Consider the following 26,513-nt stretch of genomic DNA (forward strand, 5'->3'; position numbering starts at 1 on the left):
TTCCTGCTGAAGTTTTTTCTTCACTGTATAACCTGCGTGTTGCTCACACAGCTGAAGTTTCACTTACTGCCCCCTGGAGTAAACAGGTGGTACTACAAGCTTGCATTACTCAGGAATCCTCCTTATTACGGTCTGAGGGCATTGCGATCAATATATTCAATTCTATAATCAATATAGCCTACAAACAGGTGAAAGTCCCAGAAAGTCCCAGAAAGTAACAGAATATTCCTAATAGATTAAATTGTTTTCGGAACAAAGACATTACCAGATAATTTTCTTAATCGCTGATGTGGACATAAATGTGGTCAACTTTAAGAGATGGATAGACGGGCTCCAACGTGAAATCAACCCTTCAGGTCAGTTATTTAACATCCCGCTCAGGTTTAGGCTATAAATAAATACATGAGAATCACGTGTGATACATTAACAAAGACATTTCAAGAAGTGGAAAGTGTATATGATGTCATATCTTAATGTTACACTTGATAAGCTCCAGACGCGCATAATTAACAGAGACCGCAAATGGAGTCGAGACTGTGCCCGTCCGATCTGAAATCACAACGTGCATATTTTCATTCATAAGGTTTACACTTTAGAAAAACTGGCTGCACAGATTCATAAAGTCATTGTAATTTTGGATATGTTTATTTAAAATGTCGCTTTATCCTTGTGCTTCTTGGATAATCAGTCAAACGAATATGTTTTGTATTATTCGGATGAATCCGTTATTCATATGGATGGATGGATGGATACCGTGGTGTGAAATAAGGGTTTGGTCATACTGCCCACCCCATATACTGTAAGTGCTACTATGTTCTTGTCTATGGCATACTTACAACAATACTAACAACACAGCAAATGCACAGGAAAAGCCTCCTCTGTCTGGTTGAAGTCTTTGAGGTTGTCGTGTTGGCAGGGCTCTGTTTGGGGTGTTTGTTTGTTGGTTGGTGGGTGGGTTTTTTTGTGCTGGTGTCATAAGTCTTGCCAGCTTTAGTGTGGGCGATCACTGATTCACAGCACAGAGGACATGAGAGGTATATCTAACACAGACGTCACTTAATCACTGAAATGAGACAACTCTTTCTTTTGTGGCCCCTTCAAGCCTCTTACTGATTGGTCAAAATGCAATTTTGATGTGCAATTCGGCCACTGTAACATTGTCTTAAAATGTGTCACGATGTTATCTGCCCCCTCGGTTTGGGTGGGAGTTCCCAGAAAGTCAAAGGACAAACCACCAGACTTTAAACAGATTTTTGCCTCCCGTAAGGGGGCTGTCTATGGCACATCCTTCACTTTGAATGATCATTCTGCGATTATAGATGGATCAGTTTGTTGAGTTTGTTTTATACGTTGCAAAACATTTCATTGTCATATGCAGCTGTTTGCTAAACTGAAGTCTAGCTGAAGTTTCTTTATATTTTTATTAGGGATGCACAGATATGACATTTGTTGGACAATATGATACAAAATGATTTTAACAAAAACCTATTGGCCGATACCGATATTTTGCAACTTACCTTATTTTGTCATCAGATCACTGTTTTGCTCAGGAATGCTTAACAAATGTACAAAGACTTCAGGTTTCAAAGTGTTTTGAATGGTTTCACTCATCATGCAGCCTGTAGGTAAGTGCCGTTTTCACAACTGTCACGTTCTTTTATGGTGTTTTTTCTGCATTAACATTAGAAAGAATACAAATGTAATATTACATGTTCTTAGGAGTGCCAATCCTTTTACAGTTGAAGTCAGAAGTTTACATACACTTAGGTTGAAGTCATTTAAACACATTTTTTAACCACTCCACAGATTTCAAATGAGCAAACTATAGTTTTGGCAAGTCGTTTAGGACATCTACTTTGTGTATGACACGAGTAATTATTCAAATAATTGTTTACAGACAGATTGTTTCACTTTTAATTGACTATATCACAATTCCAGTGGGTCAGATGTTTACATACACCAAGTTAACTGTGCCTTTAAGCAGCTTGGAAATTTCCAGAAGATTATGTCAAGCCTTTAGACAATTAGCCAATTAGCTTCTGATAGGAGGTGTACTGAATTGGAGGTGTACCTGTGGATGTATTTTAAGGCCTATCTTCAAACTCAGTGCCTCTTTGCTTGACATCATGGAACAATCAAAGAAATCAGCCAAGACCTCAAAAAGAAAATTGTGGACCTCCACAAATCTGGTTCATCCTTGGGAGCAATTTCCAAATGCCTGAAGGTACCACGTTCATCTGTACACACAATATGCAGCCATCATACCGCTCAGGAAGTAGACACATTCTTTCTCTTAGAGATGAATGTAGTTTGGTGCGAAAAGTGCAAATAAATCCCAGAACAACAGCAAAGGACCTTGTGAAGATGCTGGAGGAAACAGATAGACAAGTATCTATATCCACAGTAAAACGAGTCCTATATTGACATAACCTGAAAGGCTGCTCAGCAAGGAAGAAGCCATTGCTCCAAAACCACCATAAAAAATCCAGACTACAGTTTGGAAGTGCACATGGGGACAAAGATCTTGGAGAAATGTCCTCTGGTCTGATGAAAATGTACTGTTTGGCCATAATGACCATCATTATGTTTGGAGGAAAAAGGGAGAGGCTTGCAAGCCCGAAGAACACCATCCCAACCGTGAAGCATGGGGGGCGGCAGCATCATGTTGTGGGGTGCTTTGCTGCAGGAGGGACTGGTGCACCTCACAAAATAGATGGCATCATGAGGAATGAGAATTGTGTGGATATATTGGAGCAACATCTCAAGACATCAGGAAGGGTTAGGCTGTGGGCAGAACTGAAAAAGCGTGTGCGAGCAAGGAGGCCTACAAACCTGACTCAGTTACACCAGTTCTGTCTGGAGGAATGGGACAAAATTCCAGCAACTTATTGTGAGAAGCTTCTGGAAGGATACTCAAAATGTTTGACCCAAGTTGCTACTAAATACTAACAAAGTGTGTGTAAACTTCTGACCCACTGGGAATGTGATGAAAGAAATAAAAGCTGAAATAAATAATTGTCTCTACTATTATTCTGACATTTCACATTCTTAAAATAAAGTAGTGATCCTAACTAACCTAAGACAGAGAAAGTATTCTACGATTAAATATCAGGAATTGTGAAAACTTCAAATGTGCATAAAGTTTTTACAAATTGTGTTACTAATTATTTATAAATAATTTGGTCGATAATTGGCCGATAATAGCCGATAAGCATTATAGAGTAAAAGATCAATCTTGGGATTTAAGAATCGTTATCAAATACGTTCAAATGAAGATATGGATGAATCGGAAAATAAATTTTTTTACCCAATTATACTAAAGCAATTTCCGTCCACTCTCATTAGCCTGCGCTCAACCAAAACACTTCTGTGAGACGCTCGCTGAACTGCCACTATTCTTAAAGAGACAGTACTGTTTTAGAACTTGTTCCACAAATCCATATAAATACAGTGTAAATAGTGCAAATTATGCATGTAAACAATAAACATGTAACAAAATATATACAGTACAGTAAATGCAATATAATATATACAATTTTGAGAAATATTTATTGATGAAATACTAAGAATTTTACATTTTTAATAAGCGAAAATGTGACCACAATGATGAAAACTAATGAGAAAATAAATTTGTAAAATTTGTATTTTCATTCTGTACCAAGTGAGAAGGTCCCCAGTATAATTAATAACATTAGCTGAGAGAGAATTTCTTTCATATGTATAAATCTTGTCAATCTGAAACAAATCAAATCTTGAAATCTGTATCAATACCATCCATATTTTATTTTTGTCTAAGTTCATCTTTTAGCTCATCTGTTCTTATTATCTTGTGAAACCTGTCAAGAAAATGTCCGGCTTTTCCTATAATATTCTTCATTTTCTTAAATGAAATGTGACATGTTTTTTTGAGAGATTCACCCTCTCATTGTCATTGTTTGCAAAGACAGAATTCCAATATACTTGCCAAGATATCAGATACATATGTCCAAAAAGAGTTAATAAAATGTGACCTTCTAGAGTCTTTTCAATTCACACTGTGTTATGTAACATCATTCCATCAAGGTCCACAATATCCTCCCTCATGTTGATTCGTGTTCTAGTCCTGGTGATCACGTGTAACTTTACTATACGTCAAAGAACATTGATTGAGCACTTTATATTTAGTTTTGGCTTGGGGCGTGTAAATATTGATCCCATATTGTTCCCATTATTTTCACTGCTTGCTAAAAGCAAATAAACTCTCATGCAACTACCATCTTTCCCTATGACCTGTTATTTTAGTCATTTACCCTTAAATTCTGTTTTGCCTTATAATAAGCGATAATAGTCAAGTTAAACTGTGAAGTAAGAGGAACGCAATAATTATCTATGCACTGGGAGTGTTTAGCTATCTAAAATTAGTTTTTTTCAACCTGGTTCCTCTCACGTATCTTACTCTCAAGTTGAGTCATTATCATAATTATCGTCTATATTTACGCAAGTGAAATGAGGATAAAAAAGGTGCTGTTTCAATAGTCCTGCTCAGACGTCCTCCCCTAAGGGAAATGTTAAAGTGAGCTGGCCTTAATTTCTCACTGCTTCATTTCACCGCTGGAACACACCACTTGTCACAAGGTAGGGGGTTGTTAATTGGGCAAAACCATTACCTTTGTTTGCATAGTGCTTTTTGCACCCTGAGGGTACAGAATTATGCAACGTGTTGGTGACTGGCGGTGACGTTAGGGGAATTTTTATCTAGTAAGCATTTACTTAATCAACCCCAATGTTTTTCTGTGGTGAAGCCAAAACCACCCAATGAGAGTGTACTTAAGAAGGTGGGGACTCCCGTAGAGTAGTAATTTGGTTATGTAAGAGCTTCATGTTTTGGCATCATTTAGCACATATTCCTCGTCATAGGCCTATGGGCAATCGCCTGTGTTGATTATGCAAAAACAAACTGTCTTGCCACAAAAAATATCTTTATTTAGAACAGGATGAGTCACGAGTTTCCCAAAAGTCTCTGAGCAGAGAGGTGATGTAAAAGGCATTGCATCCAGGTGCTCCAGAAGCAGAAAGCTAAATTTAGGCCAGGCTCTTACGCAAAGAGTGACTCTACTTGTCACTTTCTAAAGTGTACGTTTTGAACCTCTTCCAATCAGCAACGTAAAATGCAGGTAGCCGCTAGCGTTCCTATAGCCAAAAGATGAAGCATTCAAGAGATCCAATATTGTGTGAGAAAGTTTCATTTTGTTTAACCAATCCTGTGTATGTCTCATCAGTCATAGGTTGTATCGGATTACATGTAATCTGTATCTGTAAAGTACATTTTCATGCATCGATAATCGTAAGATTTTCCCGATGATCATCGTTATGTATCGGGATTTTTACAGATATAAATAGGGACGCTCGTTGCATAATAGTCTTTGTGTTTTCAGAAATATTTGTCAACGCAACTATGGTAGAGTGTGAACGGCAGGGTAAATTAGAGTGGGTCATGCACCGAACGTGTCTGCCGAAACAGTTATTTTATTTAAAAGTACATACATATCGCAAACACTCGCCGTCCTGAAAGACCTGTACAATGCAACATATAGGGAAATTGCATAATAAACGTTGCCATTCCTAATTGTTTAGTTTGCGCAGTTACACTAGTTTCATACGCTAGCCTGCAAACTCATCAACGTCACTGTTCATTCTTGACAAAGTACAAAAACCTTTGTAACTTTGGACTGCCATCAGCTTGTGATGAGTGTGTGATGTCTTATTCATGCCGCCACCGGCTTCAGTAAATGTTACATTGCCCCCTTGTGGTCTCCCAAAGCTATTGCATCAGACCTCATTGAATGGAATTCAGGTGGAAGTGAGATTAAAAGATTATCATGACACAATCATGACATTTTACATTTACATTTATTCATTTGGCAGACGCTTTTATCCAAAGCGACTTACAAATGAGGAAAACGTAAGCAAATCATCTTAAGGAGACGAAAAGTGCCATACTACAAAGTTTCACCAGCATCAGAATAGTATTCAAAACAGATTAAAGTGCAACAAGAATTATAATTATAATTATTTTTTATTTTTTTTGCTTCATGAGAGACTGAAATGTAATTTCAATGCAGAAAACACACATTTTCTTTCACGTCAGAGTGGAAACAGTTGAAGCTAGCTTAAAGCTGGTTTAGAGAGGTTTTACAGATCAGAAATGGAGTCGATTAGAGACTCGATTGGTGCTTAAAACATGAGCTGAAAGCAGCAAGTCCATTGTGTTTTTGTAGTGCAAGGCAGTTTCTTTTGCACTGATACTTTGCATAAGAGGAAATGTGTATGAAAGCGATAGATGTAGTTAATGCTATGGATAGAATATTTTCATGCCACTTCTGCTTGCAGATTTTGACACTGCGCGTGTGGAGGGGACAACAGCGAGGATGGTTTGAACACTTGATCTGGCTTGTTGCACGCTCTCCAAAACTTCAGTTCTTCTAAGTATTCATTTTCAGAGTGATATTTAGAGTTACTTGCTAATACAAACCTCACTATTGCAATTGCTCAAATTACTGATGTGAATGATACCTCAAATTCTGTGGCTTGTTGAGAAGAGGTGAGTTTACATACTACTATTTTCACTTGGCAGATGATAAAACTATGAAGGAGCGATATATGGTATTGAGACGAAAATATAGACTTTAGGGAAGGCTTTTTTTTTTACTTGAGCCAGTAAGTTACCACCTAGCGATGCCCTAGCAACCATGTAACAATGCCTTAGCAACCACCCAGAACATCCTAACATCTTGGTGGAGAGTTTTTCACATGAAAGCATCACTCACAGTTTCTTTAAAAGTTCAAAATACAAGGTCTTTATTGTTTAAATAGATACGAAATAATGTCTTCTTATTGGTTGGTTTTCTGCTAGAGCTGCTTCCTGTTCAATGCATTCTGTGTTTTTTTTGTGTGGTTTTTTTATTATTATTTCTAAGCATAGAAGCCTTCAACAAGCTGAAAGGAAGACAAACACATAATGCTCCTATTAGACACTGGTGACCCCAGAGGTCACGTTGTTAAACTCACTGTATTAGCGCGCTGCCGTTCTCTCGGCAGGGGCTGTTGTCATGCCCTAATGTGGGTGACCGAGGCCGTGAATGTTAGACAATAGCCATGCGACCAGACGCCCAATCAGAGATAATGATGCTGCTCAGACAGGAAGGTTCACGTGGGAACCAGTTTACTTAGCATTGTGGGAAAAGCACACGAAGTCACAAACACTCTACTAAGACAGAACTGAAGGATAAGCTGTTCAGAGTAAAGAGAGTTGTTTCCAGGAATGCTGGTTATTCATGTTTTTGAGACGTTACAGACATCACATCAGAAATTAGCATAATTAATTCTTATTCAAAGTAATGCCCAGTATCATCAAATCACAGCCAACCATGTTAAATTAAAATGTTGCATTATAAATTCTGCATCTATGTACTGATTATCATTGTCCCCGTGTCTGCCAAACATGTTGAGTGATCCAAACATCATCTGCAGCCTGAAACTGAACTTTTGGTCTGATTTTAGGATTGAATGCACTTAACTGCATAGAGAGCTATAGGATGCTCCCTTGCTCCCTATTTAGTGAATGACTTAACCTCCAGTGTGCTCTCTGCCTTCACTGGTCCCAGAACAGTTTGATATGCACCTTATTTTCATCCTAACTCCATATAAAGCCTCTGAAAGCAACATTTCTAGTTTTTGGATGCATCCCATTGATTTGTGATAATGCACAGTAAATATATAGGATATTTGATCTGAAACTGAGCATACAGTCCACGAATGTGGTCATTGTGTAAAAATGACATTTCGGAGGAAACTAGAGACTCTAATCTTTTGACTCAAACAGGTTTCAATGTAAAAACGTAATTATCTTTCTTACCAGATGTAGTTTTGTTGGCGTTTCAACCAAACACACACACTCCTCTGTTGTTTTGTCACATGACTCTGTAGGTCAGTGGTTCCCAAACTTTTTACAGTGGCGTACATTCAACATCCTTTCGCGTACCCCCTCTCTAACGTATAGATCAAATTCACACAAGGTCATTTGGAAATATGTCTGTTTAACACAATTATCTTTGTAAAACAAATCCCTTATATTAAACATGTTATATTAATCATATGTACATACTGGATAAATGGCTTACCGATTGAGATGGGAATGCTAGGTATGATATAACTGCAGAACTTGAAATCTCTCCCCCCATCGCATCGCGGTACGCAAGAATAGTGTTCAGTTCTGTGCCTGGACTTGCGCATCATTGCAGGTACGACATTGCCGTCCGACTTCGAGCATTCAGGATAAGTATCGGTGCAATTACGCGGTCAGCTCAAAGTGCTTTTTTATGTCACATTTGACACTGTTAACAAGGTTGAGCTCATTTGCTGAAAAAACATCATGCAACAATATAAAACAGGTCTTTACCGTGCGAGCAAATGTGAGTGAAAATTACTGCGTGTGAATATGGAAAATTATTTGGTGTTCAAAGCTTATGAACTTATACCATCAGGATCAAAACTCCCTATGCATCTAACCTTAAATACAAATGACGTTTTAAATTGCGAAAAAAAAAATACATAAATAAACTAAACTCGTGGACGACTGACATGTGCGAGTCTAGTAAAACACTGAAGTATTTGACTTGCTAGCACTAAGCTACGTCACCTAGCGCTGCGCTGGGCTGACGAAAAAAGATACTTGTGTGACGCACGACGCATGAGTAGTAGATGCATTGTTTAATATCAAATTAAATATCGTGTTATTTCACTGCATGTTTTTCTGACCTTTATGACACAACCATTTTGGTGTTTCTATACTAGAGGGCACACAAAATAATTGTTCCCAGTGAGAAATACATGAATTGGGTTTGAATGTTATTTTAAACTGTGATGAAATTGAATGGACGGTACATCTCAGAATGTCAATCGCGTACCCCCATTGAAACCTCACGTACCCCCAGGGGAATGCGTACCCCTGTTTGGGACTGATGTAGGTTGAAAGTTTAACCCTTTACTGATAGCACAGAGTCTCCTGAACTGAGATCAGTCAGTTTAAATTAAATTAACATGTGCTTTGTGTATAGCGAATTCAAAATACAACGTAAACGCATGTGCACGCGGGGTCGCACATGCGTTGGTTTCTGGATCGACCAATGAAAAATCCATATCATTCGACCCATTTACACACTGAATACGTTGTAAAAATTAAAAAACACAAGGCTCACAGAAAGTCATTCTCACAGAAATTTGAACCGAATTGAAACGGAATGTAAATATAATTTGAATTGAATCTAATGGAATCTGATTAAATATTCATTTGAATTTGAATTAAAGGAACATTCCGTTTTCAATAAAAGAAAATCACAACTAACCGCATTTGTGGCCTAATGTTGAGTTAGACAATAAAATATATATATTTAATTTATGTGGTTACAGTGAGGCATTTACAATGGAAGTGAATGGGGCCAGTCCATAAACGCTAAAATACTTACTGTTTCAAATGTATAGCCACAGTATGTAAACATTATATGTGGTAACATGAATTTAGTGTGATAAAATCGTATACTAATCGTATCTGTGTAAATTGATATGCAATATTACAAATGTATTTTAACGTTTATGGACTGGCCCCATTCACTTCCATTGTGAGTGCCTGACTTTATCTGCTTTTTGTAATAAAAGAGGGACGAGTCCAAATGATTTTTGTGGTAATCAGGATTATGCTCCACTTGTATTGAACGCTTTAAATTTGAATTGAACTGGACTGAATTGAATCACAAGCTTGAGAAGCTGGTTGTAATCCCCTATTTCCTATAATTGTAGTCATGTAGAATGTCTTTTAAACCTCTACCTCATACAAGATGGAAATGTTGTTTGAAGACATGATCTGAAATGATCTTATACTGTGTACTGGCACAACATGACCTGAATGTTTTGCTCTGGGTTTTTATCTCCCAGTGGTTTTGAATAACTGACATACAAATGGTTTTAAAGCATGGCCCTCAGAGAAATGTTTTGGCTATGGAGGAGTCGAGCAGATTTTATGATTATTTTTCTAGTCTGATCTGGGTCGACTCGGGCATCCGTTGAATTATTATTGAAGCGCTGTTGATGAAACTGCTGCTTTTGAAGGGAACTCACAGCAGACCGCTAAACTACACCAAAAGAGTCACTGGGATGTTTTTTAGCCTTCTCGATTGTGATTACAAGGAGTCATTTTACAACTCAGCCCACAAGAACCCACATAATATATCCAAAATCACCACGCGTGATCATGAATTATACCAAGAGCATGCATCACTGACTTTGTTGGAGTTGGAACCATGTCCTAGCGGTTGCACTCTGACACTTAGCGATAATCGGAAGCGCTATTTCGGAAATTTCTAAACCAATGATTATTTATTTTTCTCTTAACAGAATCTTATGGCTAAGGCGTTGTATGACAACGTCCCGGAATCCCCAGAAGAGCTGGCATTCCGGAAGGGTGACATCCTAACCGTCATCGAGCAGAATACGGGCGGCCTGGAAGGATGGTGGCTCTGCTCGCTCCACGGTCGCCAGGGTATTGCCCCCGGCAATCGCCTCAAACTGCTTATCGGACCCATGTTTGATGGACAGACGTCTGCCCCGCCCTCCCCCTCCCCTCCACAAGGTCACAGCCTTCAACAGAGACCGCTCACCCCTCAGGGTGTGTACCAAGTGCCCCCTTCCCACCAGAGCCCTCAAGGACAGGGCATCTACCAGATCCCTCCTTCAAACAACGAGTATCAGGTGCCACAGAGAAGTGCTCTAGCTGTGGATGGAACTCCTTGCAAGGTAGGAACCTTAAGGAAAAAGTATACATTGTTTTTTTGTGCAGGTGCATCTTGCGCACAATGCGTTTGATGCTAATTTTATCATTAGCACATGAGTTGTTCCTTAGCGCATGCACCTGACGTTAACTATGCTAAAAGAGGATAGATTAGGGTTAGCAAGGGTTTTCAAGGGTTAGGACAATGCATCTGATGCAAATTTCATCATCAACACATTATGCATTCTTTGCTAATTGTTAGCATATGTGCCTGATGTTGACTATGCTAAAAGAGGATAGGTTAGGGTTAGCAAAGTTTAGGTTAGGGTTAGGGTTAGCAAGGGTTAGTTTAGGGTTAGGACAATGCATTTGATGCAAATTTCATCATCAACACATTATGCATTCTTTGCTAATTGTTAGCGTATGTGCCTGATGTTGACTATGCTAAAAGAGGTTAAGTTAGGGTTAGGGTTAGCAAGGGTTAGTTTAGGGTTAGGACAATGCATTTGATGCAAATTTCGTCATCATCACATTATGCATTCTTTGCTAATTGTTAGCGTATGTGCCTGATGTTGACTATGCTAAAAGAGGTTAAGTTAGGGTTAGGGTTAGCAAGGGTTAGTTTAGGGTTAGGACAATGCATTTGATGCAAATTTCATCATCAACACATTATGCATTCTTTTCTAATTGTTAGCGTATGTGCCTGATGTTGACTATACTAAAAGAGGATAGGTTAGGGTTAGCAAAGGTTAGGTTAGGGTTATGGTTAGCAAGGGTTAGGTTAGGGTTAGGACAATAGATTTGACGCAAATTTCGTCATCAGCATATTATGCATTTTTTGCTCATTGTTAGCACATGTGCCTGATGTTGACTATGCTAAACGAGTATCACAAAGCAGTCGAAGTGTAAAAAGAGTATACACTGAAAGGCTGAGCCCTCGACAGCATGTGGAAAAACTAAGTATACACTAGCTTTTAAACCTAACTGTAAATAGAAAGTGATATTCACCTCTTGCTTTGTAATTACGTTTACATTGGCATTTGTGGTAAACGTATGGCATATATTGACAAGGTCTGATGTGTGTTTATTGGAGTAAGGTGCTTTCAAATTCATGTGAATGAGTCATTGCACTTACAAAAATGTAATAAGGACTGTGGAGTTATTAGTTGGTAATACTGTAATATTTGATATGCTGGTACAGTGGGGTCTAAAATCTGAGACCACTATTAAAATGCTTCTATTTTGCATTATTTTCTAATTAAATAAAACAAAACAAAAAAATTATTACAATTATGGGGTGGGTAAAAAATAAAACAATAGGATTAATCTCCATTCGAACGAGAAAAACAAATTGGAATTTTAAGATTTACGCATTTCAGTTTCATAACAAAATTCCATTAAATTTATTTAAGTAATCTTTAATTTAAAAAAAGGTAAGAAAACTAATATATATATATATATGTTTATTTGTTCTTAACTAGTGTTTACTTGTCTTGAATAATTACTTGATAACTTGAAACAATGTTTATTGAAATTATTTACTATTTTGCTGTGGTATCTAAATTAAATTAAATCTTTATTTGTAATTCAAAATGACTGAAATGTACCCAAACGAATCCCGTCAAAATCAGAGCCGAATAGAGAGCTTGCGAATCGGAATCATATTGGGAAATCTGTATCATACTCAGTCGAAAGAAATTATATTATTAACTTAACTAGTTGAATAAAAGTTTGAATAGAGAAATGTACATAAATATCCCAGTTTAGCTTTATTGACAGCATGTACTTAAACTGGCATGGACTCCACAAAACCTGATGATCATGTTATCCAGCATGATTTGAGAATGATCCACAGAGCATCTTGTGTTCTTCAATGGAAGCAAGGAAATCTAAGCTTTTGTACAAAGGAGTTACCATGATCAATGTCACAAATTCAATTACGTTTGATTATTGACCTAGAATTAGTGCAGAATCTTAAATATTTAAATCAGATAAATGTCCTGATTAAAATTGTCTTTGTTTCTGGCTGGAAGCACTTTAAGTTCAGTTTAGCTGTTTTACAACGTCCTGACGAATCATTGGACTGCACTGATACTCGCTGAACAGGAAAGCTGCAGAGTGATGGAAAAATAAATAGAGATCAGGCTACCGAATATGCTGATATAGCCAATACTGCAGCTAAATGGAGCATGTATGAGTATGTTTAACAGAGAGGAAGGGGATTTTGTGTGTCATTATTATTAATAACTGTGGCACCTCATTTTCCTGCAACAGTCGTAGGTGCTAATATAGTTGTTTATAAAGGGGCCTCTGAATATCTCACCCACACATACAAATATGTCACATCCTTAATCTGGACCCACTTAAAGAGACAGTGTAGTGCTGCTCAATTAGGTAAAAAAAAGAATGAAATATTGCGATTTGACAATAGAAACAGACGGATCAATGTTTTGATAGCGCTACAGAGTGATGGTGTTTACACTTTCCTTTAAAATCTGAGATCTTGTCTGTGTTTGTTCATTTTGAGTTAGAGAATCTGCTTTAGACATCAAAGGAATATTTCGGCTCAAAAATTAAGTTCAATCGACAGCATTTGTGGCATAATGTTGATTACCACAGAAATGATTTCGACTCGTCTTACTTGGCACATGAATGGGGCCATTTTGGAGGGTTTAAAGGGATATATGTGAAGCTTAGAATTGTACACTGATGAGCCAAAACATTATGACCACCTGCCTAATATGCTGTTGGTCCTCCGGGTGCTGCCAAAACAGCGCCGACCCACTGAGGCATGGACTCTACAAGACCCCTAAAGGTGTCCTGTGGTATCTGGCACCGAGATATTAGCAGTAGATCCTTCAAGTCCTGTAAGTTGTGAGGTGGAGCCGCCATTGATGACTTATTGGTCAAGCACTTCCCATAGATGCTCAATCAGATTGAGATCTGGGCAATCTGGAGGCCAGGGCAACACCTTGAACTCTTCAACATGGTCCTCAAACCATTCCCAATCAATGTGTGCAAAGTGGCAGGGAGCATTATTCTGCTGAAAGAGGCCACTGCCATCAGGGAATACCATTGCCATAAAGGGGTGTACCTGGACTGCAACAATGTTTAGGTAGGTCCACATGAATTGCTGGACTCAGGGTATCCCAGCAGAGCATCACACTCCCTCCACCATCTTCCCACAGTGCATCCTGGTGCCATCACTTCCCCAGGTAAACAGCCCACACGTACACGACCGTCCACATGATAACGTGACTCATCGGACCAGGCGAACTTCTTTCGCTGCTCCAAAGTCAAGTTCCAACGCTCGCGTGCCCATTGTAGTCGCTTTCAGCGGTATACAGGGGTCATCATGGGCACTCTGACCGGTCTGCGGCTATGCAGCCCCATACGCAGCAGGGTGTGTTGTGTAGATTAAGTTTAACTTGTAACTTGGAATATTCCTTTAAGAATTTGAGAGTAACTAGGTTTGGATTTCAGGAGTGTTGATGGTCAAGTTTACAGTTCTTCCAACCCAAACGGTCTTGATCACTCTTAAAAAGCAGCTTTGCATTGAAATCAGGGTTTTGTCTTTAACTAAGTAAGGTTTGTATTGCTGTTTTGTTAGTTGTCATACAGAATAATGGCACTCCCTTGTTGTTTTGCTCTGAGGTTGGCATAACAGTTGGCCAGCTCTTCTAGGCATGATGTAAGGGGGTGTGCCACACAGTGTTTAGTTGAATTTTAATCTGATATGGGTGAATCTGAAGTGTGCTACAAAGGTGTGGTATAGCGGAAAGTGCAACAAAAATAGCAGTTTCCTCTTTCCTGTTCTGTGCAATCATAATAATCACCTTCTATGAGCTAATTCTATAATTTAAAGTTGATTTTTGATTCCAGAAAGTGTCTAGTTGTGTTGTCCAAAGCTTGTGTATGATGTGTTTAGTGCTGGCACGGTGCAGTATTTGGGCACATAATTACACACTGTAAGGGATGGTTTGCTAAAGTCTGCTAAAAGCTCTGTTGAGTAGGGCGGTTCTGTCCCTGCATGACCCGCAGGGTACAGTGATCTAAAGCTGCCCACAGATGCCCTATTCATGCCAGCCAGTGCCTGGCCCAAGGAAGGGCTGTCTCAAAGATTTACACAGCCACACAGTGTCCTTCACAGAGCTGGTCCTTATGGGTAGAGATGAGATCTTTGTCCCATCAGTGCCTAGAGTTTGTTTGCCATCAGATAGTGATGCTGTTTGTGACGTAAAAGCAAACGACAACAGAATTTTCATTTTTCAGTGAGCTAAGTCTTTAAGTCACATATGCATCTGATTTCTTCCACTTTCTGGTCTTTTTTAGGTGTTTTTAGGATTAACTTTTCTTCATGAGTCACATCATAAATCATAATGTTGTGTCTGTTATCACTACGGACCAAGATTTGTTCTCCTTACGTCTTGTCTGAGATGGCTAAGCCAGACTTTATTGTTTGCACATCTCTGTCTCCAGGAGATATCCTAAAGATTTGTTGGAAGCGTAGGCTGATCACAAGCCGACACACCCTTCTAAGGAAATCTGAAGTAGCTGCAAAAAAAGTCAAACACTAGTTCTTTGACTCAGACGTTTGCTAGTTTATTAGCAAATAGATTTGTTTTCCTTGTTTCCTTGATATCTGACATTCAAGATTCTGTGTTTGCTGTTAAGGTGTTGGGCAGGTTAATCAAATAAATCTTGATATTTTTCAACATTTCGACAATATTCAATATATCTTGGTATTTATGTATTTGCTTTAAAATGGCTTAAAAGGGTGATTTTTATTTTTTTTGTATTATTATTCCCAATCAGAGAAACCATCATTTTGACCAAACTGCCAATGTTGGCGAATAGATTTAAATATATCCCCACTAAAGCTAAGAGGGCTTAAGCCTGGTCAGTACCTGGATTGGAGATCTCCTGGGGAAAACTAAGGTTGCTGCTGGAAGAGGTATTAGGGGGGCCAGCAGGGGGTGCACACCCTGTGGTCTGTGTGGGTCCTAATGCCCCAGTATAGTGACGGGGACACTATACTGTAAAAAAGTCACTGTCTTTTGGATGAGATGTTAAACTGAGGTCCTGACTCTCTGTGGTCATTAAAAATCCCAGGGCACTTTTCCTAAAGAGTAGGGGTGTAACCCCAGTATCCTGGACAACCCCCCATTGGCCCTCCTAATAACTCCCATCCACTTATTGGCTCTATAACTCTACTCTCTCCTCTCCACCAATAGCTGGTGTGTGTGAGTGTTCTGGCGCACTATGGCTGCCGTCACATTATCCAGGTAGATGCTGCACACTGCTGGTGGTTGAGAATTTGGAAATTCCATCAATACAAGTCTATGGGATTTATTTATTGATCATCCACTGTGCGAAAAGATACTTTTCCAGAACAGTCTGAGGGTCTGTGCCTTGTTTAGTGAATGCATAGCTTGAAAGCTCTTTGAGGAGTTAAAGTCATGAAATTATGGTCATGATTTAGGGATTGTTTAAAAAGCATAATCAGTTTATAGAGTTTATTTAAGCCAACATAGTGATTGTTTTCGTAATGATTGTTTTACCCAAACACTGCCATTGGTCGGAGAGAAAGATAGTCCCACCCCAATCTCACAGCCAATGGAAGCGCAGCGTAGTTCTAGCGGGAAGACTAGCAGCTGTACATCATCACATCATTAGCCGGGTAATTCCTAGCCAATCGCATGTAAGCCATTGCTTGATAAGTCCGCTCACACTCTTATCACATTGCTGGTTCGGTGTGCTAACACCACAACCTCCACCACCCCACCACCACCAGTTGAGCCCTGTCCCGCACGAGGGTAGGCTCCTCGCCCCTGCCTCCTATCTCCGACAGGACATGACGGTTCCGGGTACAACTCCCTCTGACTGCAGGACGGGGCCTACGCCAAAAAGAGACATTACTTTCTGTTTTACATCTATCAAATAAATGGCATCTTAAACTTCACTCAAGCCTGCGTGTCTTCCCGATAAAAATGTTGTTAAGTGAAACGAATCGAGCTTACTAACTCTAACAACATTTTTGAAACTGACATTTAAATCATCTGTCTTAGTGCTCTCATACTCGTGAGTTATGAGACAAGAAAGCACTGTGCAACCAGTTTAATGACACTTAATGACACAAAATCATAGCAACTATGTTAATATTTGATATATCACCTTGCTCTAGTCATATGCATAGATAAGTGTAAAGTTGTTTTGACTGTTCTCAGTTTAAATGTATCACTGGCCCATGTGATCTGACCCAGAAAAGATGTCACGACCCCTTTAGCATTGGACACACGGCTGTTTTCTCTCCTGCAGAGTTAACAGGAAATGCAGAGAGGTAACTTATATCCTTGTTCCCACTCAACCCTGTTGGCAAAATACACTCCCTTGTTTACCTCCTACATCACCCTTATATTATTAATCAAATGCGAACTGTTGAAATCAGGGTCACTGCATAATTTATGCATTTAATTTAAATAATCACCCTCCCCCATCATCACAATGCAGGTCTATAAATCACAAGGTTTCAATGCTTCCATCATGTGATGTAAAATTAATTATGGTTTCCTTGCATTAGGTTAATGCGCCTAAATTAGCAGGGAGTCTTTGTGCTTTTCAGTTTAAGGCGGGATGTGGGAGATCTCCAGGGGTTTGGCATTTAATTGCCTGCACTGATGAACTCGACTTATTAATAGGATGACACTTTTTCTGTCGCTGGTGGAGTAGAACAGATTTAAAGGCACAAGAGAGACACAGCAGATCAAGACGGAAGATTCTAGAAGCTTCAATAATTTAACACAACTTTTTGTTGCCAGTGAGAGCAATGAATATGTTTACCATTAATTAAATATACTCAATATACTGTAGAGTGGCTGTTATCAGATACGTTGGTAAAATAAAATTAACCAAATGAACAAAGACACCTTTCTGGTTCCATTAAAGGTAATTCTGAAGGAACTCACTGCAGAAACAAATACAACACTATTAGCTATGTAATAAATTAATAACCACTTGCTTGATCTAAACAAAATAGGTGTCGTTTTAAAGCTTGGAATCTGGACTTTACAATGCATATAGTTGATCATTCAAATTTGTTTTTCAAATTCACAATTACTTCCTGAAACATATTTATAACATAGACAATGAGATATTGTAACTTACAGCAGACTGTCCCTATTCAAACAAGCCCAAACACAACATAATATGATGAGTAGATCTTGAAATATTCCTCAAAGATTGTACCGGTACATAGAAAGACAATGCACAAACACATGTTGTGTGTGTGTGTTTGTGTGTGTACACATGTCTGAGGACTTTGTGCTTTGTGCATATGTGCTCATTTAAAGGGTTGCTCCTGAACACTTCTTTCAATTTCTGTATTTTGTAGTCATAAAATACATATAAATGTAGCCATTAATTTCCAATAACCGGTCAATTTAGACTGATAACACCACAGGTGTAACAAAGTGAAATAAAATCAATCAAAGTGAAATACAATTTTATGAAAATTATATATATATATATATACACACACACTGGTGGTCAAAAGTTTGGAATAATGTCCAGATTTTGCTGTTTCAGAAGGAAATTGGTACCATTCAACTGATCACCAAGTATATTCAGGACATTACTGATGTAAAAAACAGCATCAACACTATTTTAAAAAAGTAATTTATGATCAAATCTAGACAGCAGCATCACTCCAACACCTTATCCTTCAGTAATCATGCTTACTTGATCATTTGGTGCTAGAAAATCACTTGCCATTATATCAAACACAGCTGAAAGATATTTGGTTCATTAAATGAATCTTAACGTTGTCTTTGTGTTTGTATTTGAGTTGCCACAGTATGCAATAAACTGGCACATCTTAAGATCAATATTAGGTCAAAAAGTCTCTAGAAACTCATCAGTCAATCATTGTTTTGAGGAATGAAGGCTATACAATGCTTGAAATTGCCAAAACAACTAAAGATTTCATACAAAGGTGTAACTACAGTCTTCATAAAGCACAACTGTCTCTAACAAGGACAGAAAGAGATGTGGAAGACCAGATGTACAACTAAACAAGAGGATAAGTTCATCAGAGTCTCTAGTTTGAGAAATAGACGCCTCACATGTCTTCCGCTGACAGCTTCATTGAATTCTACCCGCTCAACACCAGTTTCATGTACAACAGTAAAGAGAAGACTCAGGAGGACTTATGGGAAGAATTGCAAAGAAAAAGACACTTTTGAAACAGAAAAACAAAAAGAAAAGGTTTGAGTGGGCAAAGAAACACAGACATTGTTCAACAGATAATTGGAGAAGAGTGTTACGGAAATTAACTACAGTTTTCAGAAAAAGTGAATCTGTCTGTTTTGACCGGAACACAATATGAGGGTTAAGATTGACATTATTTTCAAGACAATTAGGAACTTTTTCCAGACATTCTCAATACTGTAATGCAATAAAATATATTATTGTAGACTGTAATGCTTAAAAAATGTATCTTATTTAAATAGCAAAGTATTGATATGTCACTTGAATATTTGTTGTACAACCGTTAATTTATGCTAAAATCTAAAATTACTTTATTACAGAATAGGTGTTTCAGTTATCTTTTTTTGGGGGGGTGGGGGCAAATGCGTTTCCGTGAGATTCCCCAAATTATAGGGAACTGGGTCTTTCAGGTTGGTTGGAAACACCTTTAAACATAAAAAGGTGACTAATTACCTGTCAAAAGTTGCATCAGCAGTGAGGCAAAAAAATCCGATTTATTAAATAAGTAATACAAACAAGGAAAACAAAACCTTCTCAAGGGAGAAAACGCCTAAAGAGAAAAACAACTACTAACTTAAAACTGAAAAACAAATTACAAACCGAACTGGAGACAAAGCAACAAAACACCAAAGCAGACAAACACAAAGCCATGTGCTAAAACAGACACGAGTGCACATGGTGATGAAGGACCAAACACAACCATGTGCACTCACACAACACACAAGACTAACAGAAGAGCTCACAAAAGACAAGACATGGAGTATGAGTGTCCGGATACCGAACCAGAACTAGGCTGAGTCAGAGGTTAATGTTTAAAAACTCTGTACGAGTCATTATTTACTCTGTACGTACTTCAATTATGACTCTCAAGTTATGTTTTCAGTCAGTCAAATTAAGGATTTCTCAACCAAATAGTTTTTCCAGCTCTATACATTTGTCAAACTACACTGTGAAGTCATTGTTTGACGCTGCATACTGAAAAACGAGGAGGGTGAGAAAACATTCTTGCGTCACACTGTTTTAAGCACTTTTATTCTCAACGGACAAAAAAAAAAGACTCCTGCAGCAATTAGGTCATTTTCAGGTTCAAATCTGATCCGTTCTTAAGTCACGCACACCAGCAAGGGTTTAACAGAATCCAGGGAAGGGGTCACCTGAGTGGGAGAGAATGTTTACCCAGGGGTCAGAGTTCACACCTCACACTATGATGCTAAAGGATCCATCAACTCTTCCAATATTTATATTTACTCGCTTCCGATTAGGCGCACCAAGTGGTAAAGTTATATTGGTAAAACATACAATGTGCACGTCACTTTAACCAATAATGAAGCGTCAGAAGTTTTCATTATAGGAGGACAAAGACTTCTTTATCTGCTAATATTTGGATACTTTGGGATTATCGGCACCAGTTCTGTTATAGGAGCTATATGTAATATTAAAATGGGTACTGCAGTCCAAATTCAAAATATTGCTGAGAGTGGTCTCCCCCACCCCCTCCTCCCCAGACTCGAAGCTCATGTAGGTTTCCAGGTTGAGGACACGCAACAGGAATGAGTAAACTGACAATGGCAGTTTACACTGTAAGTTGATCAGCTAATGTGTACGTTTGCAATGTTTTTATTGTTTGCAAATTATAAGACAGCTCATGTGGATTTTTTAATAACTCTTGTCAATGTTAGCTAGATGTATTGCTGGCTTCCATGGCGGCAGCACGCTGTGTTTGCCTGCTAACTTGTTTCAAATACTATTGGGAAATGGGCAGAGGGAGGGATCACACGGGCGAAAACACAGACAGAAATTCTGGCCCGGACTGGACATAGAATATACTGGCTGTAGCATTGTTTTCGGAGAAGCCAGTATTTCAACTTAGCATGTTTCCTAAATCTCTGATAACATATTATGATAATTGTTTTTTTCGTACAGTAAATATATTACATATTGCACCTTAAATGTTACTATCAACCTTGTCAATGGATACAGGACTTTTTCTTTATTATTTAATATAATTAATATTTCAGCATACATCTCATTTGCTGTTGTTAAATTATGTCATATAATATATTTACAGGAAGAAGAAGAAAAAATTAAATATCAGAAAAGTAAAACAAATTGATTTCCGGGCCTGGAAAGGTCATTGAAATATATATTTTATACAATAGATATACATTTTTCTAGTAAAGCTCGGCTCAGAAATATTTCAGTCAGCTAGAAATTGCTCTTTGTTAGTGTCATAATAATAATAATAATTTGTATATTATAATTTATCACATTATATATGCATAAATAAAAATACTATAGTAAATATAAATAAATAAATTAAAGTTTTGAGGAAAGGTGGTCATTTCTAGGCAGGAGTGAGATTGATCACACCACCAATATCTCCTGTTCTTCATTCATTCCCACTCAATTTTCCCAGGATTTCTGGGAAGCAGAGGTTAATTAAGACTGATGGGAACAAGCCGGGTGATGTGGGTGATTGGTGAACTTTGTTGAACCAGCCATTCCAAAGTGAGATTTATGGACGGGAATGCCATTGATGTGCACCTAAACTCACTGAGTAAAAATGAGAGTGTGACGGCCCTGCTTATGAAAACCATCTGGACCTTCCCATCTTTAGTACTTCATGTGTTGGGGAGATGCAGTTTACATGCACATGAGTCAGCTGCTAATAAATAAGTTTTTCCAGTTTAACACAGTTTGGATGGATGGATGAATGAATGGGTGGATGGGTGGATGGATGGATGGATGGATGGACGGATGGACGGACGGACGGACGGACGGACGGACAGACAGACAGACCACACAATCAATCATGGTTTCACTATAGTAAAACTACAGTAACCATAGTAACCATAGATAGATGGATGGTTGGATGGATGGATGGATGAATGGGTGGATGGATGGATGGATGGATGGACGGACAGACAGACCACACAATCAATCATGGTTTCACTATAGTGAAACTACAGTAACCATAGTAACCATAGATAGATGGATGGATGGATGGATGGATGGATGGATGGATGGATGATGGATGGATGGATGGATGGATGGATGGATGGATGGATAGATGGATGGATGGATGGATGGATGGATGGATGGGCGGGCGGACGGATCGGACAGACGGACAGACGGATGGACAGACAGACCACACAATCAATCATGGTTTCACTATAGTAACACTACAGTAACCATAGTAACCATAGATGGATGGATGGATGGATGATGGATGGATAATAGTTCTCAACATTACTTGTAATGATACTGCAGCTCATACCGCCAACTGTCATTGTTGAGACAAACTAGGCTTTGTTCCAAAATCTAGTGAGGTGCCTACTTAGGCAGCACTTTAAGGTGCCACATGCACCTTCCAAAGGTGAATGTTGTTCCAAAAGGTAGGCATCATAATTATGCTTCTAAGGTCACGTCCATACTAATTAGATTTAGCTGAAATCGCATTGATTTTGCTAAGTTTATGCCTCTAATCCACACCAGAATCGTGAATGCTCTCTGGTGCCGCATATTAAAATGAAAACAAATTATTGATTTCAACGTAAAAAGATTAAATGTTGCATTGCAACAAGCTCTGTAAAAAAAAAAGGTATATTCCAGATGGCTGGCAAACATTGAATGTTGATTATAAATGGCTATTTTCACTGCAAAAAATAAAATGCAAATCATTTTCTAAGTTATCAAAAAATTCTTAAAACAAGATAAATTACTTGAGAAGCCAAATGACCAGATATGCATGATATTTGTCTTCTTTTCAGAGAAATATAAAAAAATTTGGTAACATTTATGCTTATTGCAAGTAAAACTATTTGCCAATGAGTTAAGAAAAATAACTTGATTCAAAGGAAAAACACGTTTATTTTTCTTTCCCCATTGGCAAATATATATCTATATATTCTTGTTTAAAGGTGCTGTAAGCGATTTTGCTATTCTGGAATTCCCACGAGCTGAGCCATTGATTTAGCCACACCTCGTCTTTCCAAAACCCAGCACATCAAAGATACCGTAGAGACCGACACTGAGCAGAAGACCGTTATTCCACGGTTGTCAAACACAACAGTAGCAAAATAGCACCCTCAACTGGCAACTGTTTTGAAAAACATGGCATAAAAATGGCTTTAAGCCTCAATTATTCACTGCATCTGCAACACTTACGAGAACAAGATATAATATCTTGTCATTCTGTTTCTCAAGTAATTTTGTCTTGTTTTAAGGATGTTTAGACATTTAGACACTCAGTATTAAAAATATTTTTTGCAGAGTTGCCTAATAATTGTGTGCTTGGTGTATTTTTATGCTTATTCAATTATTGCAGCATTAACTGACCAGCATGCTAACACAAAACTCTAATTGAAATCAATTGTAATTCAAGTCTCCTATGCACTTTGAATGTGCAACGCTAGTCGTATGACTTACAAAGTTGCCACCTACGTATGTAGAGCGTTCCAAATCGATCATTGATGATGTTGCATGCTGCTTATGCAGACAGACAGCAAGGCAGCTCACTAGGTTTTGGAACAGCCTGTTAGACAGGATGCGTATGGTTTCCATTTTCCAGACCTGACAATGAACCATGAGTGTTGCTATGTGGTGACATGGTGTGTGGTGTTAGCAGAGCGTTTGGGTCGAGGAGGGGGGCTGATTTTGGAGAAGTGGGAATGGAGACCAAATACATTCCAAGAATTCTTCTGTTTGGCTGATGCAGAAGATGGATCTGGAGAGTAAATCTGTGGAATACTGAGAGAGATGGAGTGAAAACTGCAGGAACACAGAAAGAGAATAAGCAGCAGAAACCAATGATAGATTAGAAAACACAAGATGATTGAGTTTGAATCCAGGGCGTGCTGAGTGACTCCAGCCAGGTCTCCTAAGCAACCAAATTGGCCCGTTTGCTAGGGAAGGTAGAGACACATGTGGTAACCTCCTCGTGGTCGCGATTAGGGGTTCTCGCTCTCAATTGTGGCGCGTGGTAAGTTGCGCGTGGATCGCGGAGAGTAGCATGAGCCTCCACATGCTGCGAGTTTCCGCGGTGTCATGCACATCAAGTCACGTGATAAGATGCGCGGATTGACGGTCTCAGAAGCGGAGGCAAGTGAGACTTGTCCTCCGCCACACGGAACGAGGTGAGTAACCGCACCACCACAAGGATCTACTAAGTAGTGGGAACTGTGCATTCCAAATTGGGAGAAAAGGTGTTAAAATATAATATAAAATAAAATAAATGTGGTCTCTAAAATGATAGATGTTTGCAAGGACAACTCTATCATACATTTTAATTAGCTAAAATCTATTGTTATCTTGATAAATATTTCCTTTTTTATATCTAAAATTATTAATGCTAAGGAATGCCAAGCAACTACATACCGTAGCAACACGCTAACAAAACTCAGATCGTCATAGCAACCGCAAAGCAATGCCCTGCCAACTACCCTCAATAATCATCGTACTGGCGAGTTTTGCACGGCTGAGCATATCTAAAAAAAATATACAAATTTAGTCAATGGAAGCGTAGTGTAGTTCTAGTGGGAAGACTAGCAGCTGTACATCATCACATCATTAGCTGGGTAATTCCTAGCCAATCGCATGTAAGCCATTGCTTGATAAGTCTGCTCACAATCTATCACATTGCTGTTTCAGTGTGCTAACACAGGCAACCTCCACCACCCCACCACCACCAGTTGAGCTCCGTCCCACACGGGGGTAGGCTCCTCGCCCCTGCCTCCTATCTCCGGCAGGACATGACGGTTCCGAGCACAACTCCCTCGGACCGCCGGACGGGGCCTACGCCAAAGAGAGAGACATTACTTTCTGTTATACATTTAACAAATAAATGGCATCTTAAACCTCACTCTCTCCAATAGAAATATATTTCATTACATTAAAATAGTAAAACGATAAATAATCAGTACAGAATCATTGTTCTCCAGATTTCCACAGAATTTAAACTTTTGTTATTTCAGCTACAGATAGAATGTTGATTTTTAGCTGATTCCATTATTTGAATCAATTCCACAGAATTCCTCCACAATCAGCACAAAAACACTTTCACACAGATTCCCTTCAGATTCCTCACGTCTCTGTCAGACTCTTACACACACTTACAGCAGTGTGTAGAATTTCTCAGATTGTCCCACTCTCATCTTGCCTCTTCTGATCTCTCATCAAACCCTCCTTCACCAACCCAAACTACAACACATGGCTCCAGACCAGAACTAAACAGGATGTGCAAGCATGCGTTCATCAGAACAGCTTTGGTTAACATAACTGGTGATGTTGGGTCAATTCAGGACTGGAGCTCAGACACTAGTGGTTTAATGAAGTTTGAATAATTTTGATTGAAGTGACTGCATTTAATCTATGTTGATGGTGCTTCTTTTGTGTGAAACCTTTTAAGGGTTTGTATATCTTTGTGTGATGGCTTGGTGCATTTTGTGCCATTTAAACCTCAAATTGTTGGTGAGGTTATCAATTACTTCCCCTACTTGTCTGTAAATCTTAAAGCACCAATTAAATTTTGTGATGAGTGCAGTTTTCCATCTTGTGTTGACGTATTCCCTGTTGAAACAGGAAGCTAGGGCAAGAAATGTCAAAGGGCTTGTCCCTTTTACTTCTTTAAATAGCCAATAGCCTTCACGCCCAATCATGAACAATATCATTGAGTGCAAGATGAGTCATGAAGATTTTTGGCCTCTTTTCCAGGAAGATAAAGCTAATTTTAAATGCATAATTGCATATATCTGCTAAAAGACCATTTTGTCAATGTTTAGGATGACTTAAGTAGATAGATGGCTTCAAAGCTATCAGTCATGAACTAAAAGATTTGATTTCATGGGGCTTTCAAAAAGGCTCCACTGACGAAACTTTGGTATATTTAAAGTATCTTTGACCTTTGGCTCAAACTTTAATGCCACCTTAACGGTTCTGTTCTCATTTCAGGTGGTGACCCCAATACGTGTGGGACAAATGTACGCCTACAGTCCTGCTTCAGATTCATCTCATGACCTCTATGACGTCCCTCCAATTCGTCCGCAGGGAGTGAGTTTCTCTTTCAATACTTATGGAACATACATATCCACATAGATTCCCGTATACGTATATTTACATTCTGAACACCTGCACAGGTGTACGATATTCCGGCAAGCAAAGAGACAGGACAGCACAGCACTCCAAGATCCCAAGGCCTCTACGACATGCCCCCGTCCCAAGACCTGCGATCAAAAGGAATCTATGATATACCACTATTGGCACAAGGGGTATGCTTTGAATTTTTAATGATTTAAAATCTATTATCTTGATAATTAGTGGTGTTTGCTAAGGCAATAATCTTTATGATTAACGACTATTGTTCATACTTGGGATTAGGGGTTTGAAAAAAAACACCATTTGTTTATGCAAATGGTCAAAACTGTTGAAAAAGACACAAAAATAAAATCTA

The 26,513-nt window shown here is 38.7% G+C and overlaps 1 protein-coding gene across 1 annotated transcript in view; it reads left to right on the plus strand.

Moving 5' to 3' along the window:
* Positions 1 to 26,513, plus strand: part of LOC127619861 (enhancer of filamentation 1-like) — a 44,654-nt gene that overhangs the window by 11,776 nt on the left and 6,365 nt on the right. Inside the window, exons 2-4 of the mRNA XM_052092875.1 lie at positions 10,429 to 10,827; positions 26,015 to 26,113; positions 26,200 to 26,331. Of these exons, the coding sequence (XP_051948835.1) occupies positions 10,429 to 10,827; positions 26,015 to 26,113; positions 26,200 to 26,331 (630 nt within the window). The remainder of the gene's footprint in view (positions 1 to 10,428; positions 10,828 to 26,014; positions 26,114 to 26,199; positions 26,332 to 26,513) is intronic.

Source organism: Xyrauchen texanus, chromosome 26, assembly GCF_025860055.1.
Source record: "Xyrauchen texanus isolate HMW12.3.18 chromosome 26, RBS_HiC_50CHRs, whole genome shotgun sequence".
NCBI classification, from domain to species: domain Eukaryota; kingdom Metazoa; phylum Chordata; class Actinopteri; order Cypriniformes; family Catostomidae; genus Xyrauchen; species Xyrauchen texanus.